Genomic DNA, 19,240 nt, shown 5'->3' on the forward strand with positions numbered 1-19,240 from the left:
ATGAGCGTCCATTCGTGTTCCCCTTTGCAACCAAGTAAGTCTAGCACTTTACCATGCACCATTTAGTTAATTATATCTATTATTTAAATTAACAGTCAATAATATTTTTCACTTCTTTTTATTATCTTAGGTGGTCAGTAAGGGAAATGAACTACAATAGGTGTCTGAAACACGCTATTGTAGTCTATCGAAATCTATTGGATCACATTGGACATGATGATGTAATACTCCTACCAAACTATAGTTAATCTAAAAATACTTCTCAAATTTTTTTTCCATCTAACGATTTGGTATTTTTTTCCAGTTTGTTTGGAGGCCATATCTGGGTCTGGATCATGATGTAAACCATGACGATGCTGCAGTTTGGACAACGAAGACACCGATTATCCGATTCACTACAGTTGAAATGCACCAAAGTGACCGGGTCAAACTACAGTTCGGAATGCTACAACATATTCCAGAATCTCCCACGTGTTTGGGGAATTGGCATCAAAAAAGGGTCGATGCACAGTGAGATTATTCTGACTGGAGAGACTTTGCAAAAGACATGTGTCGTCAATGGAGGAATCGACGACAACACATCCTGAACGAACCAGTCATCCAATGTGCAAGACCGACTCAACAATATATGGCATGGTTTAGGTCTGTAACAACTCAACAATTCGTATCTGAGCCGCGGTATTTGATGGATCTGCGCCAACTTGCTTCGTCATCGTATGTCCCACATCAATTCACCACCCAACACCAATGTGAACCCACCCTAACCCAACAACCAACCACACAACATCAACCGACCACATACACAAAACAACCACACACCCAACATCGCAACTCGTTCATGCCAACCACCCAGCAACGAACCATCCAACGTCGCAATCCATTCATACCACCCACCCAAACACAAAACCAAGAACCAAACCCCGCAACGACAACCGTCTATAGCACAGATGATTCATATGGGTCACGTCATTGTAGCCCCCTACCATTTAACACCCAACCACTGTTTAACTATAGTACGCCCCAAGAACCATTGCTTCGTTTTCAAAACGACTCAATGACCCAATTTGGGCAACTATACCGTCCCCAATTCACCCAACCCCAACGCCCTAACTACGATGACATGGGCACGGAACTCCATTACGGAAGCGCCGTTGGCCACAGCCCCTCCGGATATTGGGAGCAAATGATGACACATCTGTCAAATACCGCCGGAGCCTCTGCCGGACCTTCCAACCAGCCATCGCTCGATCAGGTCAGCACCCAAAGACCACAAACACCTCAAGAAAATCGTGGGAGACCTCGGAGACAACCTAACGCACCGGGATGTGAAACCGGGGGACGTTATAATCGGGCGGGTCATTAGGGTTTTGGTCTTTCTAATGTAATCAATTATTATATATTTAATGAAGTCATTTTATTTTTATTTTTATTTATTATGTATTAAATTAAAAAAAATTATAAAAAAAAATATTATAAAAAAATTATAAAAAATTATAAAAGGGGCCTAAGCCGCCATGCCTATTGGCGCCTCCCTTAGGAGGGAGACTAAGGCGCCATGCCTATGGGCGCCTCCCTTATGAGGGATGCTAGGGCGCCACTCCCCTTAGCGCCTCCTTTAGGAGCCCCAAGCAGGCGCCAATTGCATTGGCTCCTCCTTTAGGAGCCCAATGCATTGGCGCCAATACGTCTGGCGCCTGCCCTAAAATTTTAAAAAAATTTAAGGGATGCGCCAACTCCCCCGGCGCATCCTCTCCCAAACATGGTTATTTTGGAAAATTTTCTGAAAACTTGGTTATTTTCGTATTTAATTTGAAAAAGATGATTATTTTAAAAAAAAAATCGAAAATTGTATGTATAACTTTTGAAGAAGAAGCAAGACAAGAAGAAAACGCGGAAGCAAAACATACAAAGTTAGGGTTTTAAGTAAAAAGGAGATAACCAAGTTAAATTAAGTGACTATTAATAAAAATAATTATAATAATTTTAAAAGATAATTAAGTAAAAAAAATTATTATTAATGGATACATATACCCGCAGATTAGGGGTGTTCAAATCCAATCCAATCCAAAAAAACCGAAAACCGAATCGAAAAAACCGAAAACAAAAAAAAACCGATTTTTTTTGGATATGTTTGGACCACCTTGTAGAATAACCGACCGGTTCGGTTCGGTTTTCGGTTGGCTGCATGAAAACCGAACCAATCCAAACCGAACCGATATTTATTCATATAGTATTCTCATTAACTCTAATTAATTAAATACAATACACCGTTACAAATTAAATACAATGCACCTTTACAGCACATCATGCACTAATTAATAATATTATTTAAATATTACAATTTAAATACAATTAAATACTAATAAATACAATTGTTTAAACACATACTATTACTAGAATGCATACTAGTTAATAGTTATAGTTAAATATGATTTCCTACCCCTAAAAAACGTTTCGGTCATGCTTTAAAAATATGATTGTTGACGGAAAATTAAATTGAATTGTTTTCCTGTCATGCAAATTGATTGTTCAAAAAATTCACCAAGGCATGTAAAAAATAGTAAATTGTTGCAGGAAAATTCAATTTAATATTTGAAGTGTCATATTGGAAAATTCACCATCCACGGATTCCACGGGCATGTAAAAATTAAATTGGTTTCTTTTTATATATATATATATATATATATATATATATATATATATATATATATATATATATATATATATATATATATATATATATATATATATAATGTCATATAGAAAATGTTTTTCTCAGAATTTTAAAAAAAATAATTTATTTTAGATTTAGAAGTAGTGTTTGTTTAAAAACCAAATACAACTGAATAAAACCGAACCGAAGTAAACCGTATAAATTGGATCGGATCGGATTGGATTTTTTTATTGTCATCCAATAACCGAATCAAACCGTATACTCTTTGTATCTTTGGATCGGATGATTTTTTATCTCAAAACCGATCCATACCAAACCGCGAACACCCCTACCGCGGATAGAGAAGTCATCATATCTATATTTCTACCAATAAAAAAATGGATAATTAAATATTAGTTTATTTTATCAATAACTACCTATTAAAAGATATAACTTTTGTCGGTGATGAATTTTACCAATGTAAAATAGAAAGAAAAAGACAAAGCAAAATTAATCTCAGCATTTAGCAGCAACATTTTAAGTTTCTTTGCGTGCACAAACCCGACTCATAAACATAAAATATAAAATAAGTGTAAATTCTACTCTCTATTACACTACCTCTAAAAATGCATATACATATTCGCAGAATCCTCAAAGATGATTATTACATAGCAATTACATGACCAAGAATCGCTACTAAAATTCCAAGCAACCCACCAGCAACAACCTGAGGCATAGTATGTCCAAGAACCTCACGGAGCGGAATCCTATAAGACAAAGGATGTTCAGCCGGAAGTTGAACAACAATTTGGTTAAGAACCACAGCTTGTTGTCCCGCTTGAAATCTTACACCAGTAGCATCATACATGACAATGATAGCTAGAATCAATGCAGTAGCAAAAGCTGATCCTCCAAATCCTTCTTGAAGCCCAATCGCCATAGCGAGAGCAGTCACGGTAGCTGAATGAGAAGATGGCATCCCGCCGCATCCGATGAGTTGTTTTGGATCAAATATTTTGTTCTTGTACAAGACGGTTAGTATTTTCATTGATTGAGCAACGAAGAATGCAACAATGGCGGAGATTAGTGGGAAATTGAAGAGGATTGAATATGGCGTCATAACTTTCCTTTGGTTCATCATTTTCTTTATTGCGTAATGCAGTTGATATTATTAGAATTTGAGAAAACGAGAATGGATGTAAATTTATAATAATTGTGAACAAAAAAAGTTATGAATAAATACAATCAAATTACACAGGCTGCGAGCGAAGCTGGCTTTACTTTTTTATATTATTGACAGGAATGTGGCTTTGATTGAATACACCAATTAATCATCTAAGTTTAGTTGTTATCAATTGAATATACCCTGTTCTGGACATGAATATACGCTCTTTATTCCACTACTTTTAGCAAATGTACATGATCAACAAAATAATGTATATTATCCTACTGTATACGGTAGTTTTCCCCTCAAAAGCATAAAACATATCTGTCCTAAAATTCAATCTCATTTTATATTTTAATTTTATTTTAATCTCAATTGAAATAAAGATTAAATGACACTAAAGTGTCTATATATCTCCGATAACTCTTTATCTTATGGTCGTATAATAAAATTTACTGTTGAATTGAAAACTATTATCATAAAGATTAAATTATAAAATTTCACATAAATAAAAAATTAATTGATATTTTAGAAAAAATGTTAAAAATTAATGATCTTCATAAAATTTTATAAATAGTTAATTTTTGTGTATCTCATTGATATGTAAGACTTTGTGTATCTCATTGATATGTAAGAAATGTCGTGTTATTAAATTTAACACATTATTATATTTTGATCTTTTATATATATATATATATATATATATATATATATATATATATATATATATATATATATATATATATATATATATATATATATATATATATATATATATATATAACTTTCTTGTAAGAGCCAAAGGTGCATAGTAAAAGATATTATTATATAATTCAAAGTTAATACTTACTCGGCCGTTCACAAGGTCTATGGTAAAAGGTGTAAGAGCAATTTTAAGCACATAGTGCATAGAATATGTGATTCCTCCTTCTACTAAGGGCAAAGATTCTATCCTCTAATCATATTGATTATCGTCTAATTATTCAACGACTATTCCATTACAAAAAAACATTGATTTTGTGATGGACTTCCGCTATGGGTAAAATCCCTCGCAAAACAACTTTGAATTAAAGTTTTAAATTAAAGTTGTGTGTTGTGAGGTAAGACCAGGCAGTAAAGAAATTTGAATTTTAAAATAATGGTGTTGTGAAGGTGTCAAATGACACTAATTACGTATTCGATAATTCTTTATCGTATATTTGTATAACAAAATTCATCGTTAAATTATTATCATATAGATCATTTATATAAAATTTAACATCAACCAAAAATAATTTGATATGTCAACGAGATGCTTAAAGCCTAACGTCTTGAAAAACTTCAATAAAATCGTTAATTTTGATCATTCTCTTTAATATATTAAATGATTTTCGATTGATGTTAAATTTTATATACATGATCTATAAGATAATAGCTTTCAATCTAACAATGAATTTTGTTATACGAATATACAGTAAAGAGTTATCGAAAGTGTCATGTTACTAAGTTTGACATATTTATATAATTTGATCCTGACTTTTATATATATATATATATATATATATATATATATATATATATATATATATATATATATATAGAGAGAGAGAGAGGAGAGAAGAGAGAGAGAGAGAGAGAGAGAAGAGAGAGAGAGAGAGAGAGAGAGAGAGAGAGAGAGAGAGAGAGAGAGAGAGAGAGAGAGAGAGAGAGAGAGAGAGAGAGAGAGAGAGAGAGAGAGAGAGAGAGAGAGAGAGAGAGAGAATTTAATTGATATACACTGACAGTGTAAAGATTTTTTACACTATCAGTTAATCACAATCACTGATTTATTTGAAAAGTTTGATTTTTTTAAACATTTAAAAAGTAACACAAACGGATGATTGTGATTCATTGATAGTGTCAAAAAATTTACACCGACAATGCATAACAATTAATCTTATATATATATATATATATATATATATATATATATATATATATATATATATATATATATATATATATATATATAATATATATATATATATATATATATATATATATATATATATATATATATATATATATATATATATATATATATATATCAAGTTATAATATTTGAATATTTATTATAAACATAGAATTATGATATAGTAAAATAAATATTGTACAAAAGCATATATGCTAATAATTAATTTAATTAATTTTTTTAAAACAAATTTAATAAAAATAAATTCAATAGATTTTTTTAAGACAAATTTAAAAAATACTAAGTTATATAGTTAATAATATATTAAAATATAATTTAAAAATAATAATATATTAAACAAATTTATAAAATGACAAAAAATATGTAGTTAATTTTTTAAGTACATTGTAAATTATAAATATATTCAAAAGTTTTATAATTTTTAATATAAAAAATATATTATAATACTGTAATATATAATAAAATATATAATATAAAATTATTATCATTTTATTATTAATTTAAAATTTGACTATAAATGATTATCAATTTAAAATATGGCTATTATTGATTATTAATTGAAAATATGACTATTAATGATTATTAATTTAAAATGTGACTATTAAAGAATTTAAAATATATATTAAAATGTATCTTGATTGATTATTAATTAATATTATAGTATTAGTAATATTTTGTAAAATATATATTATTAAATTATTATTATTTATTATTATAAATATAACTTAAATTATTAGTATATTAAAAAATAGAATTTATTAAATCAATTATTAATTTATATGGTTAATAAAAACAAAATTTACAAAACATATTTTTAAATATATATCTAAAATTTGTTTATTATATTTAAATTATTATTAATATTAAATTTTGATTTTAATATTTTAATAATTTAAAAATAATAAATAAATTTGTTCAATAATGAAAATATGGTTAGCGAGAGGTTACTCCAAGTAACCTGCGATGAGTTAACCCTAGTAAACTTTTGTAGCTTTTTGGCATAGTGAAAGGCTACCCCTAACAAACTTTTCTAGCTTTTCTGCGTCAAATTTGACTCACTCTGCACAAGTTTGCTCCTGTTTTTGGTGTAGTGAGGGGCTAAAGCTCTAGCACCATGCATAGTAAGGTGTTAAACCTCTTGCAAAAAAGTTTGGGACAAGTGTTTTTGCCTAAGGTTCTTGCACCGGGCAAATGTTGTCATTTGGGGTTTTTTTTGGTATAATGAGGAGTTTAACCCTTGGCAAAATTCAGTTTTTCTTGTAGTGCTCTCACATCACGCCTCGTCTCATTCTGACGATTTTAACCATTCACACTACATAAGGAGAAAAGCATGTCATTTTTAGGTATTCAAATCCCCTTTTACTCTCACATTACTCCTTATTCTCTTACTAACTTGGGCGTTAGAGTGATAATCTTTTAGGTCAACTCCATCTTCACTGCATCGGAAACTTGCTACACTGATTGAATATCTCATCTCATTGTCTCACTGATCATTTATGGTTTACAAGCATAACAATTGTGTCGTCAATGGGAATTGACTTGTGATTCCTACAAATTCTATGAATAGTAAATGTTTCTCCATCGCAAATCTAAATCTCTGATTCTTTCCTCGTGAACATTAATCTCTTCCCGAACAACCTGATATTGAAGTCTCAAAGCTATGATGAATTTGAAAGTAAATTGATATGCCAAAGTCGTTGTTGTAGCTATTGAAGCTAGTAGAGTTCACCCTCCTCCACAGGAGATGGACGATCCAGTCTTAGTGACTTCTCCCTCAATTCCAACGCCACAAGATTTGGCTCCTCAAGAGTCAACTAAGGAGAAATCCAAGCTTTTCCTACCACTCAACCTTTGCATCCACCTTATCAAGGTGAACCTTCAAACCGAACTTCATTGCAGGCACTGGTACCGCGACAAGAGATGTTTCTCAACCTTTAACTAATGCAAGCCAATCTAGGCATGCAAGGAGGCATCGATTTATTGAACAATGTGTATAACTTGGTACACCAACAAAACTACTAATTCCTATATGACAGGATAATGATGATTGAATGTGTAGTCCATATCAGAGATTTTTTTTGGCTTTTACATGGCCTCTTATGTTGAAATGAAGTCTGGAAAAGGCAAGACCAATGACTAATATATTGATACCTAGTACTTGGTGTCAACCTCTCATTAAGAAGATGCGTTTGAAATTCTTAGTCCATTTGTAACTTGAGATTTGTTTCAATGTGTTTTTCTTATTTTGCTAATTTTCCAAAAATATTTGCAGCTAATATGGCCAAGAGAATATGTTTATGGAATAAAAGAAGAATAAGTCTACCTATGAAGTTGCAACTTACGTTGCTAATGCAGGTTCCTTTATTCTTGCTAGTGATACTTTAATTGGTCCCCATTCCAATGCTCTAACCCTAGACCAGTCATCTCAGATCATTCCTCATTCAATTAAGGTTTTTGTTTTCAAGGTTGATACTTCAATATGTATTGTTTCTACTACACTCAATCAAACTTCTCCACTTCTTAAATCCTATGGTCAAACCAAGACTGTTAAAATAAATAAACATCTCTCCCTAACAAAAAGGGACCCCCCTAGTCGGGGAAAAGAGATTGACATATGTAATCGTAAAGCCTTATCCAAATTCTCCTTGAAATCTCCATGCATTGGTGCCCTAAGTTTATATTACTGATACGAGGTTAATGGATGTCAAAAATCAGATGTTGAATATATCATGTACATGGATAGGCTCTTTAAATAAATATCTCAATGTTAGTAGTTGTCGGGGAGTTTTCCATAGAGCATGCGACACTAAGGACTGAGAAATCTACCTTGAATCAAAACTTAAAGTCTCCCAAGATATGGGTACGTCTAGGTTAATTGCCTTTAACAAAGCACTGGAAGAACTGAGGATTAAAATCAAAGAGCGTGATGATGAGAGGAAGGCTACATAATAACTTTAGGGGAAATTGAGGAAGGTCGAAGAAGACTAGTCCAAGGTCGTTGATGAAATAAAGGATGTGAAACTAGGCCATGAGAAGGTCGTTGAGGAGGTGAGTGACATTAAGGATCAATTTAGTAAATTTGATGAAGACCTAAGACTCCTTCATGAAGAAAATACGTGTTTTTTGCAAGATATATAATCCCTCTTTGAAGAGAAGTCACACCTACAAAAGGAGGAAGAGAATGTTATAGATGACCTTTTCATCGTGGCGGTAGATGTCTTTCATAAGGACATGGAATACGTTTTAGCTCTCAATCATAGAGTCTCACTTGTGGCGGAAGGGACGAGTCTAGATAAAGTTGCAGTAGGCATGGCAAAAAAATATGAATTTGGTCGGACTCGGATGCCCCCACCTTAAATCTAATGGAGATTGACTGATTTAAATGAGTGTGGGTGCAGGTGCAGGAAACCCCGATTTTTAATTAAGGGGATAGGGCCGGGAGATGCTAATATATGTCATTCACCTATCTGCGTCCCGTTCTAACCTATTCAATTTACTGTATTACCCTTATTTTTAATAATTTTATTACTCATTTACCATTCTTAATCTTAATAAACAAGTTTATTAGAATTAATAATAGTTTTTTTAAAATATAGGTTAAATGAAAATCACCAAGTACGTATTTAGCTTAGTTATTGATTTTTGTTACTTTGGAATAAAACATGTATTTTATTTTAAAGGGTTAAATATGTTTGTGGTCTTCCTAACTATTTCAAATTTCTTTTTTAGTCCTTCAAAATATTTCCTTCAAAGAATGGTCCTCCTAATATTTTTCGTCCACACTTTTAGTCCTTCCTCTCTACGTTCGTTGACAGAAACTGACGTGACACGCCACGTGAAAAAAAAATTATGACGGAACATACACGTGGCAGTGTCAGCATAGCCAAGATATTGGCGTGGAATACCACGTGGCTAAAGTAAAAAACATACTTGAACCCATAAAATTTATAACTAATTCGTAGTTAAAGTCGTAGCTAATCTCTAGCAAATTCATTACATGAATTTTGATTCTTGAAAAAGTGGGACACAATCTGGATTGACTTGCTAAAACAAATTAAAAATAGACAAAGATATTAGAATCTATTTTTAAAAAGAATATTTATAGAAGCTATCAAATAAAATGTTATGTTGTATCTTTTAATGGCTAAATAAGTATATAACCTGCGTATATATCTATCATTCAACCTAAATTCTAAGCGAAACGTTGGCTGAAAGTTCTGTAGTGTAGGTAGGTTAATGAATGGAAGCTACAAGGATGCTTCTTAGTTAAAACTCTTTTTTCATTTCTATCTTGAGTAAGATATCAACCTTACCTTTAAGAATATATTTTATTGTCTTTAGTAGCCACACATTTTTTTCATAGCCACACAGACATACAAAGAATACTATAGGCGGTTCATGTACGTACCCTTGATTTTCCTTCTTAATATTTTTCCCTACTTGTTTATCGAAAATGGGTTTTTTAAACATTATCTATCTATATTAGGGTATATACGGATTGGATTGGATTGAACCGGGTTTATCCAACCCGTTTAAATTTTAATGGATTTGATTCGTCATCCAATCTATCATTTTTTTTTCAAATCCAACACATTCATTTATGGATTGGTTCGCAGGTTGTATTTTAAATAAAAATAATTTTTATTTATAATTTTTTTATTATAAAAAAAGTTTAATATAATTCAAATTAAATGAAATACGTCATATAATATCTAATAAAACTCATCGATATGTGATAATAATATAAAATTCCACTAGACATGTTATTTACAAAAAAATATGTTGAAAATAACTCAAAAGAAAATAAGAAACAACATCTAGTATTAGAATTACGTAAACTAATTAGTCTAATTATATTATTGATGGAAAATTAACGTTTTTCTGAAAAAATTATGGTTAGTTGTGAAATATTAAATTTATATAAAATAATTTTTTATTGTTTTGAGTCATTTCTAACTTATATATTTTATTTAAAATAATAATAATTTTTTTTTTACTAATATCACATCAATAGGTTATGTCATTGGATTCGCGGGTTGCGAATCTCAAATCAGATACCCGAACCAAAATTGTACAGGTTGTTATCGATTAAATTAGATATATTTATAAATAAATGGATTTGGATAATTTATGAATTGATTTGGTTTGGGTTAATGGATTGGCGCGTCCACCGCACCCATAAACACCTCTATACAATAACACAATAATATTAATATAATTGCAGTTGGCCAAGAATAATATGAAGATTGACATGTTCCTTAGATACAAACATTTTTTGAATCTTAATCGAGCTCACTTGACTCTTGCCTGCAAGAGAAGTCGTGGCACTATAGCTGTTGCAGATTATGGTTTGTGGCTGCATAAAGAGGTACCAGTGGAGTTGACGGAATTGCTCTCCTCAGATAAAATGGCTTCATTTGAAAGCTTTTCCTGGCTTAGTAGAAGGAGAGAAGATAGTTCCAAAAAATGCATGGCCATATATTACCTCGTGGACTAGTCGAAGGGTTTCAGCCAAGGAGGCCAACATGTTACCGCAGTTGTTTGCAGAGCGAAAAGCAAATCGGATTGACTTCAATCCTCCCATCAATATATCCGGTACGGTTGAGTTTTACTGAGATATTTATCTCGCTTATCATTATAAAATATTTATAAGATCACCTCATGTGAAGTAACAATATATCCGGCACGGTTGAGTTTTTTTTTAGGAGCCAACATTTTCTCCGAAGAAATATTATATATCACATTCTTCAAAATAACAACAATAACACGACATCAATACAACTTTATCCTCACCAACAATTTTCACTCACAAGAATTAGAAAAATCCTGAATTCTGGTGTGAAATGAAGTAAGGAGACTCGTCATTTGTATAAGAAAAAATTTGACTCAAAATGGAAACAAACCATAGGCCTTTTGAATTACCTAATCAATTAGGTACCTACAATAATCGATTATTTGTGCCCAAAATAAAAGATTTTGAACGAGATTTGTTACCGGTCATTAAAGAAAATTCATAATCGATTATATATTCAATTATGTTTCATTTAATTGATTAGGCAATTCAAAAATTTCTCCTAATTAAGTTGACAATCCCTTAATCAACTAGCTAGGGGTTAAAACATTTTTAGGTGTTTTGTTAGGTGAAAAGGGTTTCAAAAATATTTTAAGCGTGTGTGTGAGTTTCCTTAGTATCTTAGAAGTTACTCTCCTACTTTCACAAGACTTTGGTCACTCATATAGACACGACTTGACGAGCTTTGACTACTCTAAAGATTGCATGCTCCTCCTTTACCATATTTTCCAATTTTATAAGCACTCTACTAGAGCCTTGAATCTTCTCTACTACAAAAGCCACTTTTAACCATAGTTGAGAGAAAGATTTTACTAAAGTTGGAGGTTTATGGTAATGAAGGGTGTAATAGTAAGTGCCCTCTTTTCCACCACGACCTAGCAGCCATGGTAAAAATAGTATAATGCACAACATTTACCATTGTTGTAAGTTCCAATCGTTGTGAAAAGTGAAATAGTCAAGAGTTCGATACCCAACAATAACATTTTGGTATCTTAATTGGCGCATCGTACATTTCACCACAGTTGTAGCTTCTAACCAGGGTGATATATACATTTGAGTTTATTATAACTTATGTGAAATGCTTGTTTCACCAACCGCTCACTAAACATATAACCTTTCAATTTGATTTTAAAAATAATATGAAAAATTAAGTTATATTTGAAGAACAACTTACACTAATCAATGTTTTTTTGAGCTCTCTATAACTCATTATCAATATCTCACTCTTTACCCGTTAGAATTTAGTTCAATGCTTCTATCATCATCATACTTATCACCATGATGATGATGAATTAGAATTTTTCAATAAATTTTATGCTTTGTGGAATGAAATGGTATAGAAGGAAGTGTTGGTTGAAGAACTAATTAAAAGTATTGAACCAAATTTTAACTGTTAAAGAGTGAGATATGCATAATGGGTTGCACAAAACTCGAATAACTTTTCATATAATTATTTTCTAATCCAATTTTACAAGTAATATATTCAATGAGTGGTTGGTAAAATACTCAATCCATATACGATATAATAAACTCAATTGTATTTTCTATCATTCTGGACATGTTGGATTGAATGAAATGAAATATACACAAGAAATAACATTATCAACAACAACATAGAGCAACAGAAATAACAACAATAACAACAATAACAAAATATTTTACTTATATCAATAAAAAATAACAACATAACTCAATAGAAAATATAACTTAATTATAACATCAACATTTTTAGCATTAGACAACGGCAGTAAAGTGCGGCTAGAACTCCTAAAATCGTAGCCTAAATCTTTAGGCAACGATTTTCCAGTCGTGGAATAAACGGCCGTTGCCTATTCTTTTAGGGGTGGTTTTTTAACCTCTATCCACGGAATTTAAACATCGTTGCCTTAAATACAAAAGGCTACAGTTTAAGGATTACTTTTAGAGTGCGGTTTTCACTAAGCAACACAATATAACCATTGTTGCAACTATAAAAAAACCACGGTTTACTTTAAATACCACATATGAAAAGACTATATTTTTTAATAAGCAACGCATAAAATCCGTTGCCTAAATGTTGAAAAATATAAAAAAAAATTAAATAGAGAATCTGCTTCAAAAAGATAGGCTAACTTATGATTAGAAACATGGACCAGTCTTCTCTCATATCTGCACTCATAAAAAAATTCATAAATCATGATATTCTCCCAACATAACCATCTTACTAACCAATTATAAGAGCAACACAAATCAAAGTTATGCATCCACCTGTTGTCAAAATAGAGTATCATTAATTTCAAATTTTGAAGAACTTTGAGTACAAAGCTTCTAGCCAACTCCAAAAAAAATAAATCCAATACCAAACAATGTTGACTATTTTACCAATTATAATAGCAACTTAAATTAAAGTTCTACATCCTCCTAGGATCAAAATTGAGTACTATTAGTTTCAAACTTCGAAGAATATTGAGTACAAGGCTCCTAGTCAACTCCAACAAATGAAACCCAACATAACAAAAATACTAAAGAGGCATAGGACATACCAAACGGTGTTGACTATTTTATCGATTGTAATAGTAGCTCAAATCAAAAGTTCTACACCCTTCTAGTGTCAAAATTGAGTACTATTAATTTCAATTTTCAAAGAATTGAGTACAAGACTCTTAGCCAACTCCTACAAAAACACACAATGTTCAGTAACACAAGGACATTCAACTTCAAAAAGTATAAAGAGTATATGTGGACTATTTTTTCTTGATGGAGTTGTTTTCCATGTAAAAATTTATAGAAGAATATAACATTATGAATATTAAGGGTTCAATGTTAGCTTTTAAACATACTGAATATTACCATTACTATAATAGACATGCTAAACAAGGTGCATACTTTCTATCACTGTCAGCTTTATTTTCAATTGAGAAAATGTATTTTCATCAGTATCTAGATATTTGTCATTTTGTGACATAAGAGATGTCCTTGTTATCACAAAGATATTTTGTAATTATGGATATAATTGAAATGAATCATGTTTAATATTAATATGATTTTAGACTATTTTTTTTTAAAAGAGGTTAAAAGTTAATGTCTTACAATTTTGTACCTTATCATATCTTTAGAATTCTCTAAGGATTGGAAACTATCAGGTTCCATCAGTTTTAAGATAAGATGGATATCTTATCCTACCACATTGACCATGTCCCCCTAGAATTCCCTTCAAATGAATTTAGTCTCAATTAGATCTTTATAACTTCAAATATATATGAGACAATACAGTAGGATGACCATAAATATCTACTTATGTAGCTAACGCAAATCTTCGTTTAAGTTTTGAAAACATTTATGGCTGAAAATATGCTTGATCTTACAAGACTATGAGTGTGAAATAACTTATTAATTGTACAATCCTATTTAAGAATATTGTAACAACTAATATACATAACAATAACAATGTTTCTCAAAATTTTGCTCAACAATGTGAACCATGTCATCTCTCTAATTATATTATGGAGGCACTCTGTCTTTAATTCTATGAATGGAAATTGAATTCACAGGCTTAAGAACTTTCATTGAAACAACCAAACAACTTTGTGTGTGAGTGGAGAAAGATAACTCCATACTATATCAAATCAAAATCCATTACATATCCTAAAGAAAATTAATAAATTTAGAGTTATGTATTTACATAGTGTTCTGAGATTAAAAAACTTAGATTCATTGTTTTTAACTAGAAATCAAAACCCATTTACTTATCCTAAAAAAGTTAATAATAGTCATTTAACTAATAAAATTCCCTAATTAAAGGCATGATTTAAAACTAAAATAAATTTATATTAATGATTTCTACTCTATTTTTTTATCATAGTTTAATTTTGATTTCTATCAATTAACTTGGTAATCAATGGATTAAGAATTGAGAGAAGGGGTGATTGATTCAAATACCTAGAGATGTGAATCACTCTTTTAAATACTCTATAGTATTAGCAGATGAGAAAAAATAATAACTTCGATACGTCAAACAAAAGTTAACCTCTTAATTATTTTCCCCTAACTTTAATTATTAGAGTCAGTCAATTGTGTTGGTGTAAGCCCTAGAGGCCAATACTTTTGGTACTTGTATCGAATTATTTATTAATAATAAAAGGCTTTTTCTTTATTACGTTTGTTTAATAAAGTCCCTAGAATAGCTAGTCTGTTTAATGTATCAAGTATGACTTAATCATGAGATCACATTAAACATAAGGACATTATTCTTAAAGTATTCGTAGTCGAGCTTTATTATGAAGTGGGATGACATTAAAGCATTAAGACTATTATGTATATAGACTGATGATCACATCTCATGGATCATGGATAAGGAGTTATCAAGTCTTAAACATATGTATGAATATTAAGAGTAATATTTATACCGGATTGACCCGCTATGAGAATACTATATAGAAAGTTATGCAAAGTGTCATAAGTTATTCTCATGGTGATAATGGTGTATACCACTCTTCGACCTGAAACCACTATGGACCCTAGATATAGAGTCGAGTGCTTTATTGCTGATCAAACGTTGTCCGTAACTGGATAACCATAAAGACAGTTGATGGGTACTCCACGAAGCATGCTGAGGGACATGAGTGACCTAGATGGAATTTGCCCATCCTGCGTAACAGGATAAATGTCTATGGGCCCAATATTGAACTGGACAAGGATGACACGGTCTATGCCTTGTGTTCAATATAGACATAAGGGCAAAAGGGTAATTATACACATAAGTAGTATCACAGAAGGAATTGTCAAATCACATGACATTTTCGTGTCTTGGGTAGCAGTGATGTGTTGCTAGATACCGCTCACTGTTTATTATGTTAAATACATGATTTAATATAATTGTCAATGCCGCGAAAACCTACAGGGTCACACACAAAGGACAGATTGATAAGAGATAGAGTAACTAAGGAACACCGTAAGGTACGGTGCCCTTAAGTGAATTGTAGAACATCGTAAAGGTATAGTGTACTTAAGTAGAATACGAAATATGGTAAGGTACCATGAGCTTAAGTGATTTTGGGCATATTATAAGATATGGGCCAAAATACACTTAAGTGGGCTTTTTAGCTTGAAGCCCACACAAGTGGTTCTATAAATAGAACCCTTGTGCAGAAGCATTTATGGCGGTTGCATTATTTCCGTTTTCTCTCTCTCTCTCTCTCACACACTCAAAACCTTCATTCATACCAGCTAGCACTGAGATTGAAGGAATCCGTTCGTGTGGACTGAGTAGAGACGTTGTCATCGTTCAACGTTCGTGATCGCTCCGTGGATCTGCATCAAAGGTTTTGATCATCACAAGAGATTTGCACCAAAGGTTTCAATCGTCACAAGAGGTAAATATTCTATCACTGATCATGACCATTCGTAAGGATCTCTAAAAGAGAAAAATTTAATTTCCGCTGCGTTTTGGATCGCAATTCTCCTTCAAATTGAGATAAAGATCAATTGTAGTCGTTGTATAATAATTTGAAATTTATAACTTATATTGAAAATTCATAACAAGTTCAAGTACAATGAGCATACCTTAGCAGCAACAAGGCCACTAATATGAACCATGTCACACATGAAAACAACTCCAAAGAAATCTTTCTAAACCTTCCATATTCCCATTCTGAAGGATAAGAACTACCACCATTGATAAGAATTTCAGGTCTATAATCCCCCTGCTTTCTCCTCAAGTTTATCATAATCATTGTAACTAGTCAAAAGATTAACCTTATAAGACAAAGCCTCAAAAAATAGATGCTGCAGAAACCTTCTTCCCACCATCAGTATAAAAACCATGACTCAAATGTACACTAGAAGGTGAGTCCAAAACCATAATCCTATCACAAGTATTCAAAAGAGTATTATAAATAGCCAAGTGCTTCCATCACCACCCTGCACACAATTTTCATAATAAGCAATAAATTCAATTCCTTTAAATTAAAGACTTAAACTACTACTTTATTCTAACTAAATAAGTTACTTTTCCAAAGAATGAACACAACTTATTCCATATAATGAATACATCATCACAAGATTACAAAGCTTTTAGAGTTCATACTCATTTAAGAGTCGCTCAAGAAAAAGTTATATAATCTACTGTAATTATGTTCTTTTGCATCCTTGAGGTTTCCGACAAAACTTTTGATAGAAACTCTACAAAAATTAAAAAGCACATCAAAGTTTAGAGATAGACCTGAAAATTAAAACAATAGAAAACACATACTGTTTTTGATTTCATCGAAGAAATATTCCCAACATTGATCACCTCCTTACAAAATTCTTGATGTTTTGAGAAGTCCATGTACCATGTAGGTATTAAACTTGTTAAAAGCAATAAGAAATTAAAACGGATGAGTCTCAAACACTACATAAATCATGATAAATTGTAGCATACCTTTCAAAATATAATATGACGAATGAGAGAACGAAGATGAACGAGTGAAAGCTAGGGCATAAATCTTTCGCGAGAATGAAAGGAACTATGAAGAAAGTGACGACACACAATTCTGTTCTGATAACAGTACAACCTAATTTCGCGTTCCTAATTTCAAAGAGTGAAACCTAATTTCACGTTTCATTTATGATAACAGTGCAAATTATATTTTAATTAAAAATATTATTATATATATAGTATATTAAACTAAATGGACGTTATAATCACTGAAACATATATGACCTAGTGGATTGGTGATGTGTGTAATCCCAAAGAGTATTGATTTGAATCTAGATTTTCTTCTTTTTTTAAAACGCTGAATAATTAAATTTCAAAGGCTTGCTTAAACGCATTGTACAATAGGTCGGGGGTTCGAATATCAATAAAAAATAACAACATAACTCAATAGAAAATATAACTTAATTATAACATCAACATTAATACAAGCATTTTACTTGTATCAACAAAAACAACAATAACACAAACGTTTTACTTATCTCAACAAAAACAATAATATAACTTAATTATAACATCAACATTAATACAAGCATTTTACTTGTATCAATAAAAACATCAATAACACAAACGTTTTACTTATCTCAACAAAAACAATAATATAATTTAATTATAAAATCAACATTAATACAAACATTTTACTTGTATCAACAAAAACAACAACAAAACTCAACAAACACCACAACATAATTAACAATAACCACAACAATAAAACAAACAACAACATGACTCAATAAAAAACAATAATATAACTAAACAAAAACATCAACAATAACACAAACATTTTACTTGTATCAATAAAAACAACAACATTACTCAATAAAAACAATAACATAACTAAGAAAAACCACAATAATAACATAAACCTTTTACTTATCTCAACCAAATCAACAACATAAAACCTTAATCTCATCATAACAACAACATAAAACCTTAATCTCATCATAACAACAAAAACAATCTAAACATTTAATTACCTCAACAAAAACAACAACATACAAATTATAGGGTTTATTGTCTCAACAAGAAAAACAACAAACTCTAAAGGACAAATAGTTTGAACAACAACAACAACATAAATGATAACATGAATGGTGGGAATGTTTCACATACCTAAAATGTGAAAATGAAGTCAAATAAATTAGTTTCATGTTTCCGTCTTGCAAGTTGTGTGACACATTTTCTTGATCCATATAAGTTGGATAAGATGTGTTAGAATTTTATGAAGAAATGATGTGCGGACTTTTAGGGAGAATGGGATAAGGCTTGAGAGGTTAGGGTTTCGTTTATGGAGCTAGCTAGGGTGCAATTTTATTCATAAGTGAATAAAGTATGACTTATATATGAAACACTTATCACCACGGTTGGATGAAACAACCATGTTGAAACGTCCATGACATTTCACCATGATTTCTTATTTTAACCGTGGTGCAAAGTAGTTTAAT

The 19,240-nt window shown here is 31.1% G+C and overlaps 1 protein-coding gene across 1 annotated transcript; it reads right to left on the reverse strand.

Moving 5' to 3' along the window:
• Window positions 1–3,317: 3,317 nt before the first annotated feature.
• Window positions 3,318–3,773, reverse strand: LOC127087232 (uncharacterized). Its single transcript, XM_051028098.1, has one exon. The coding sequence runs from the start codon at window positions 3,771–3,773 to the stop codon at window positions 3,318–3,320; it is 456 nt and encodes a 151-aa protein (XP_050884055.1).
• Window positions 3,774–19,240: the final 15,467 nt, after the last annotated feature.

Source organism: Lathyrus oleraceus, chromosome 1 (genome assembly GCF_024323335.1).
Source record: "Lathyrus oleraceus cultivar Zhongwan6 chromosome 1, CAAS_Psat_ZW6_1.0, whole genome shotgun sequence".
NCBI lineage: Eukaryota > Viridiplantae > Streptophyta > Magnoliopsida > Fabales > Fabaceae > Lathyrus > Lathyrus oleraceus.

Coding starts and splice junctions, on each gene's coding strand:
- LOC127087232 (XM_051028098.1), bottom strand. CDS start 3,773: ATGACGCCATATTCAATCCTCTTCAATTTCCCACTAATCTCCGCCATT.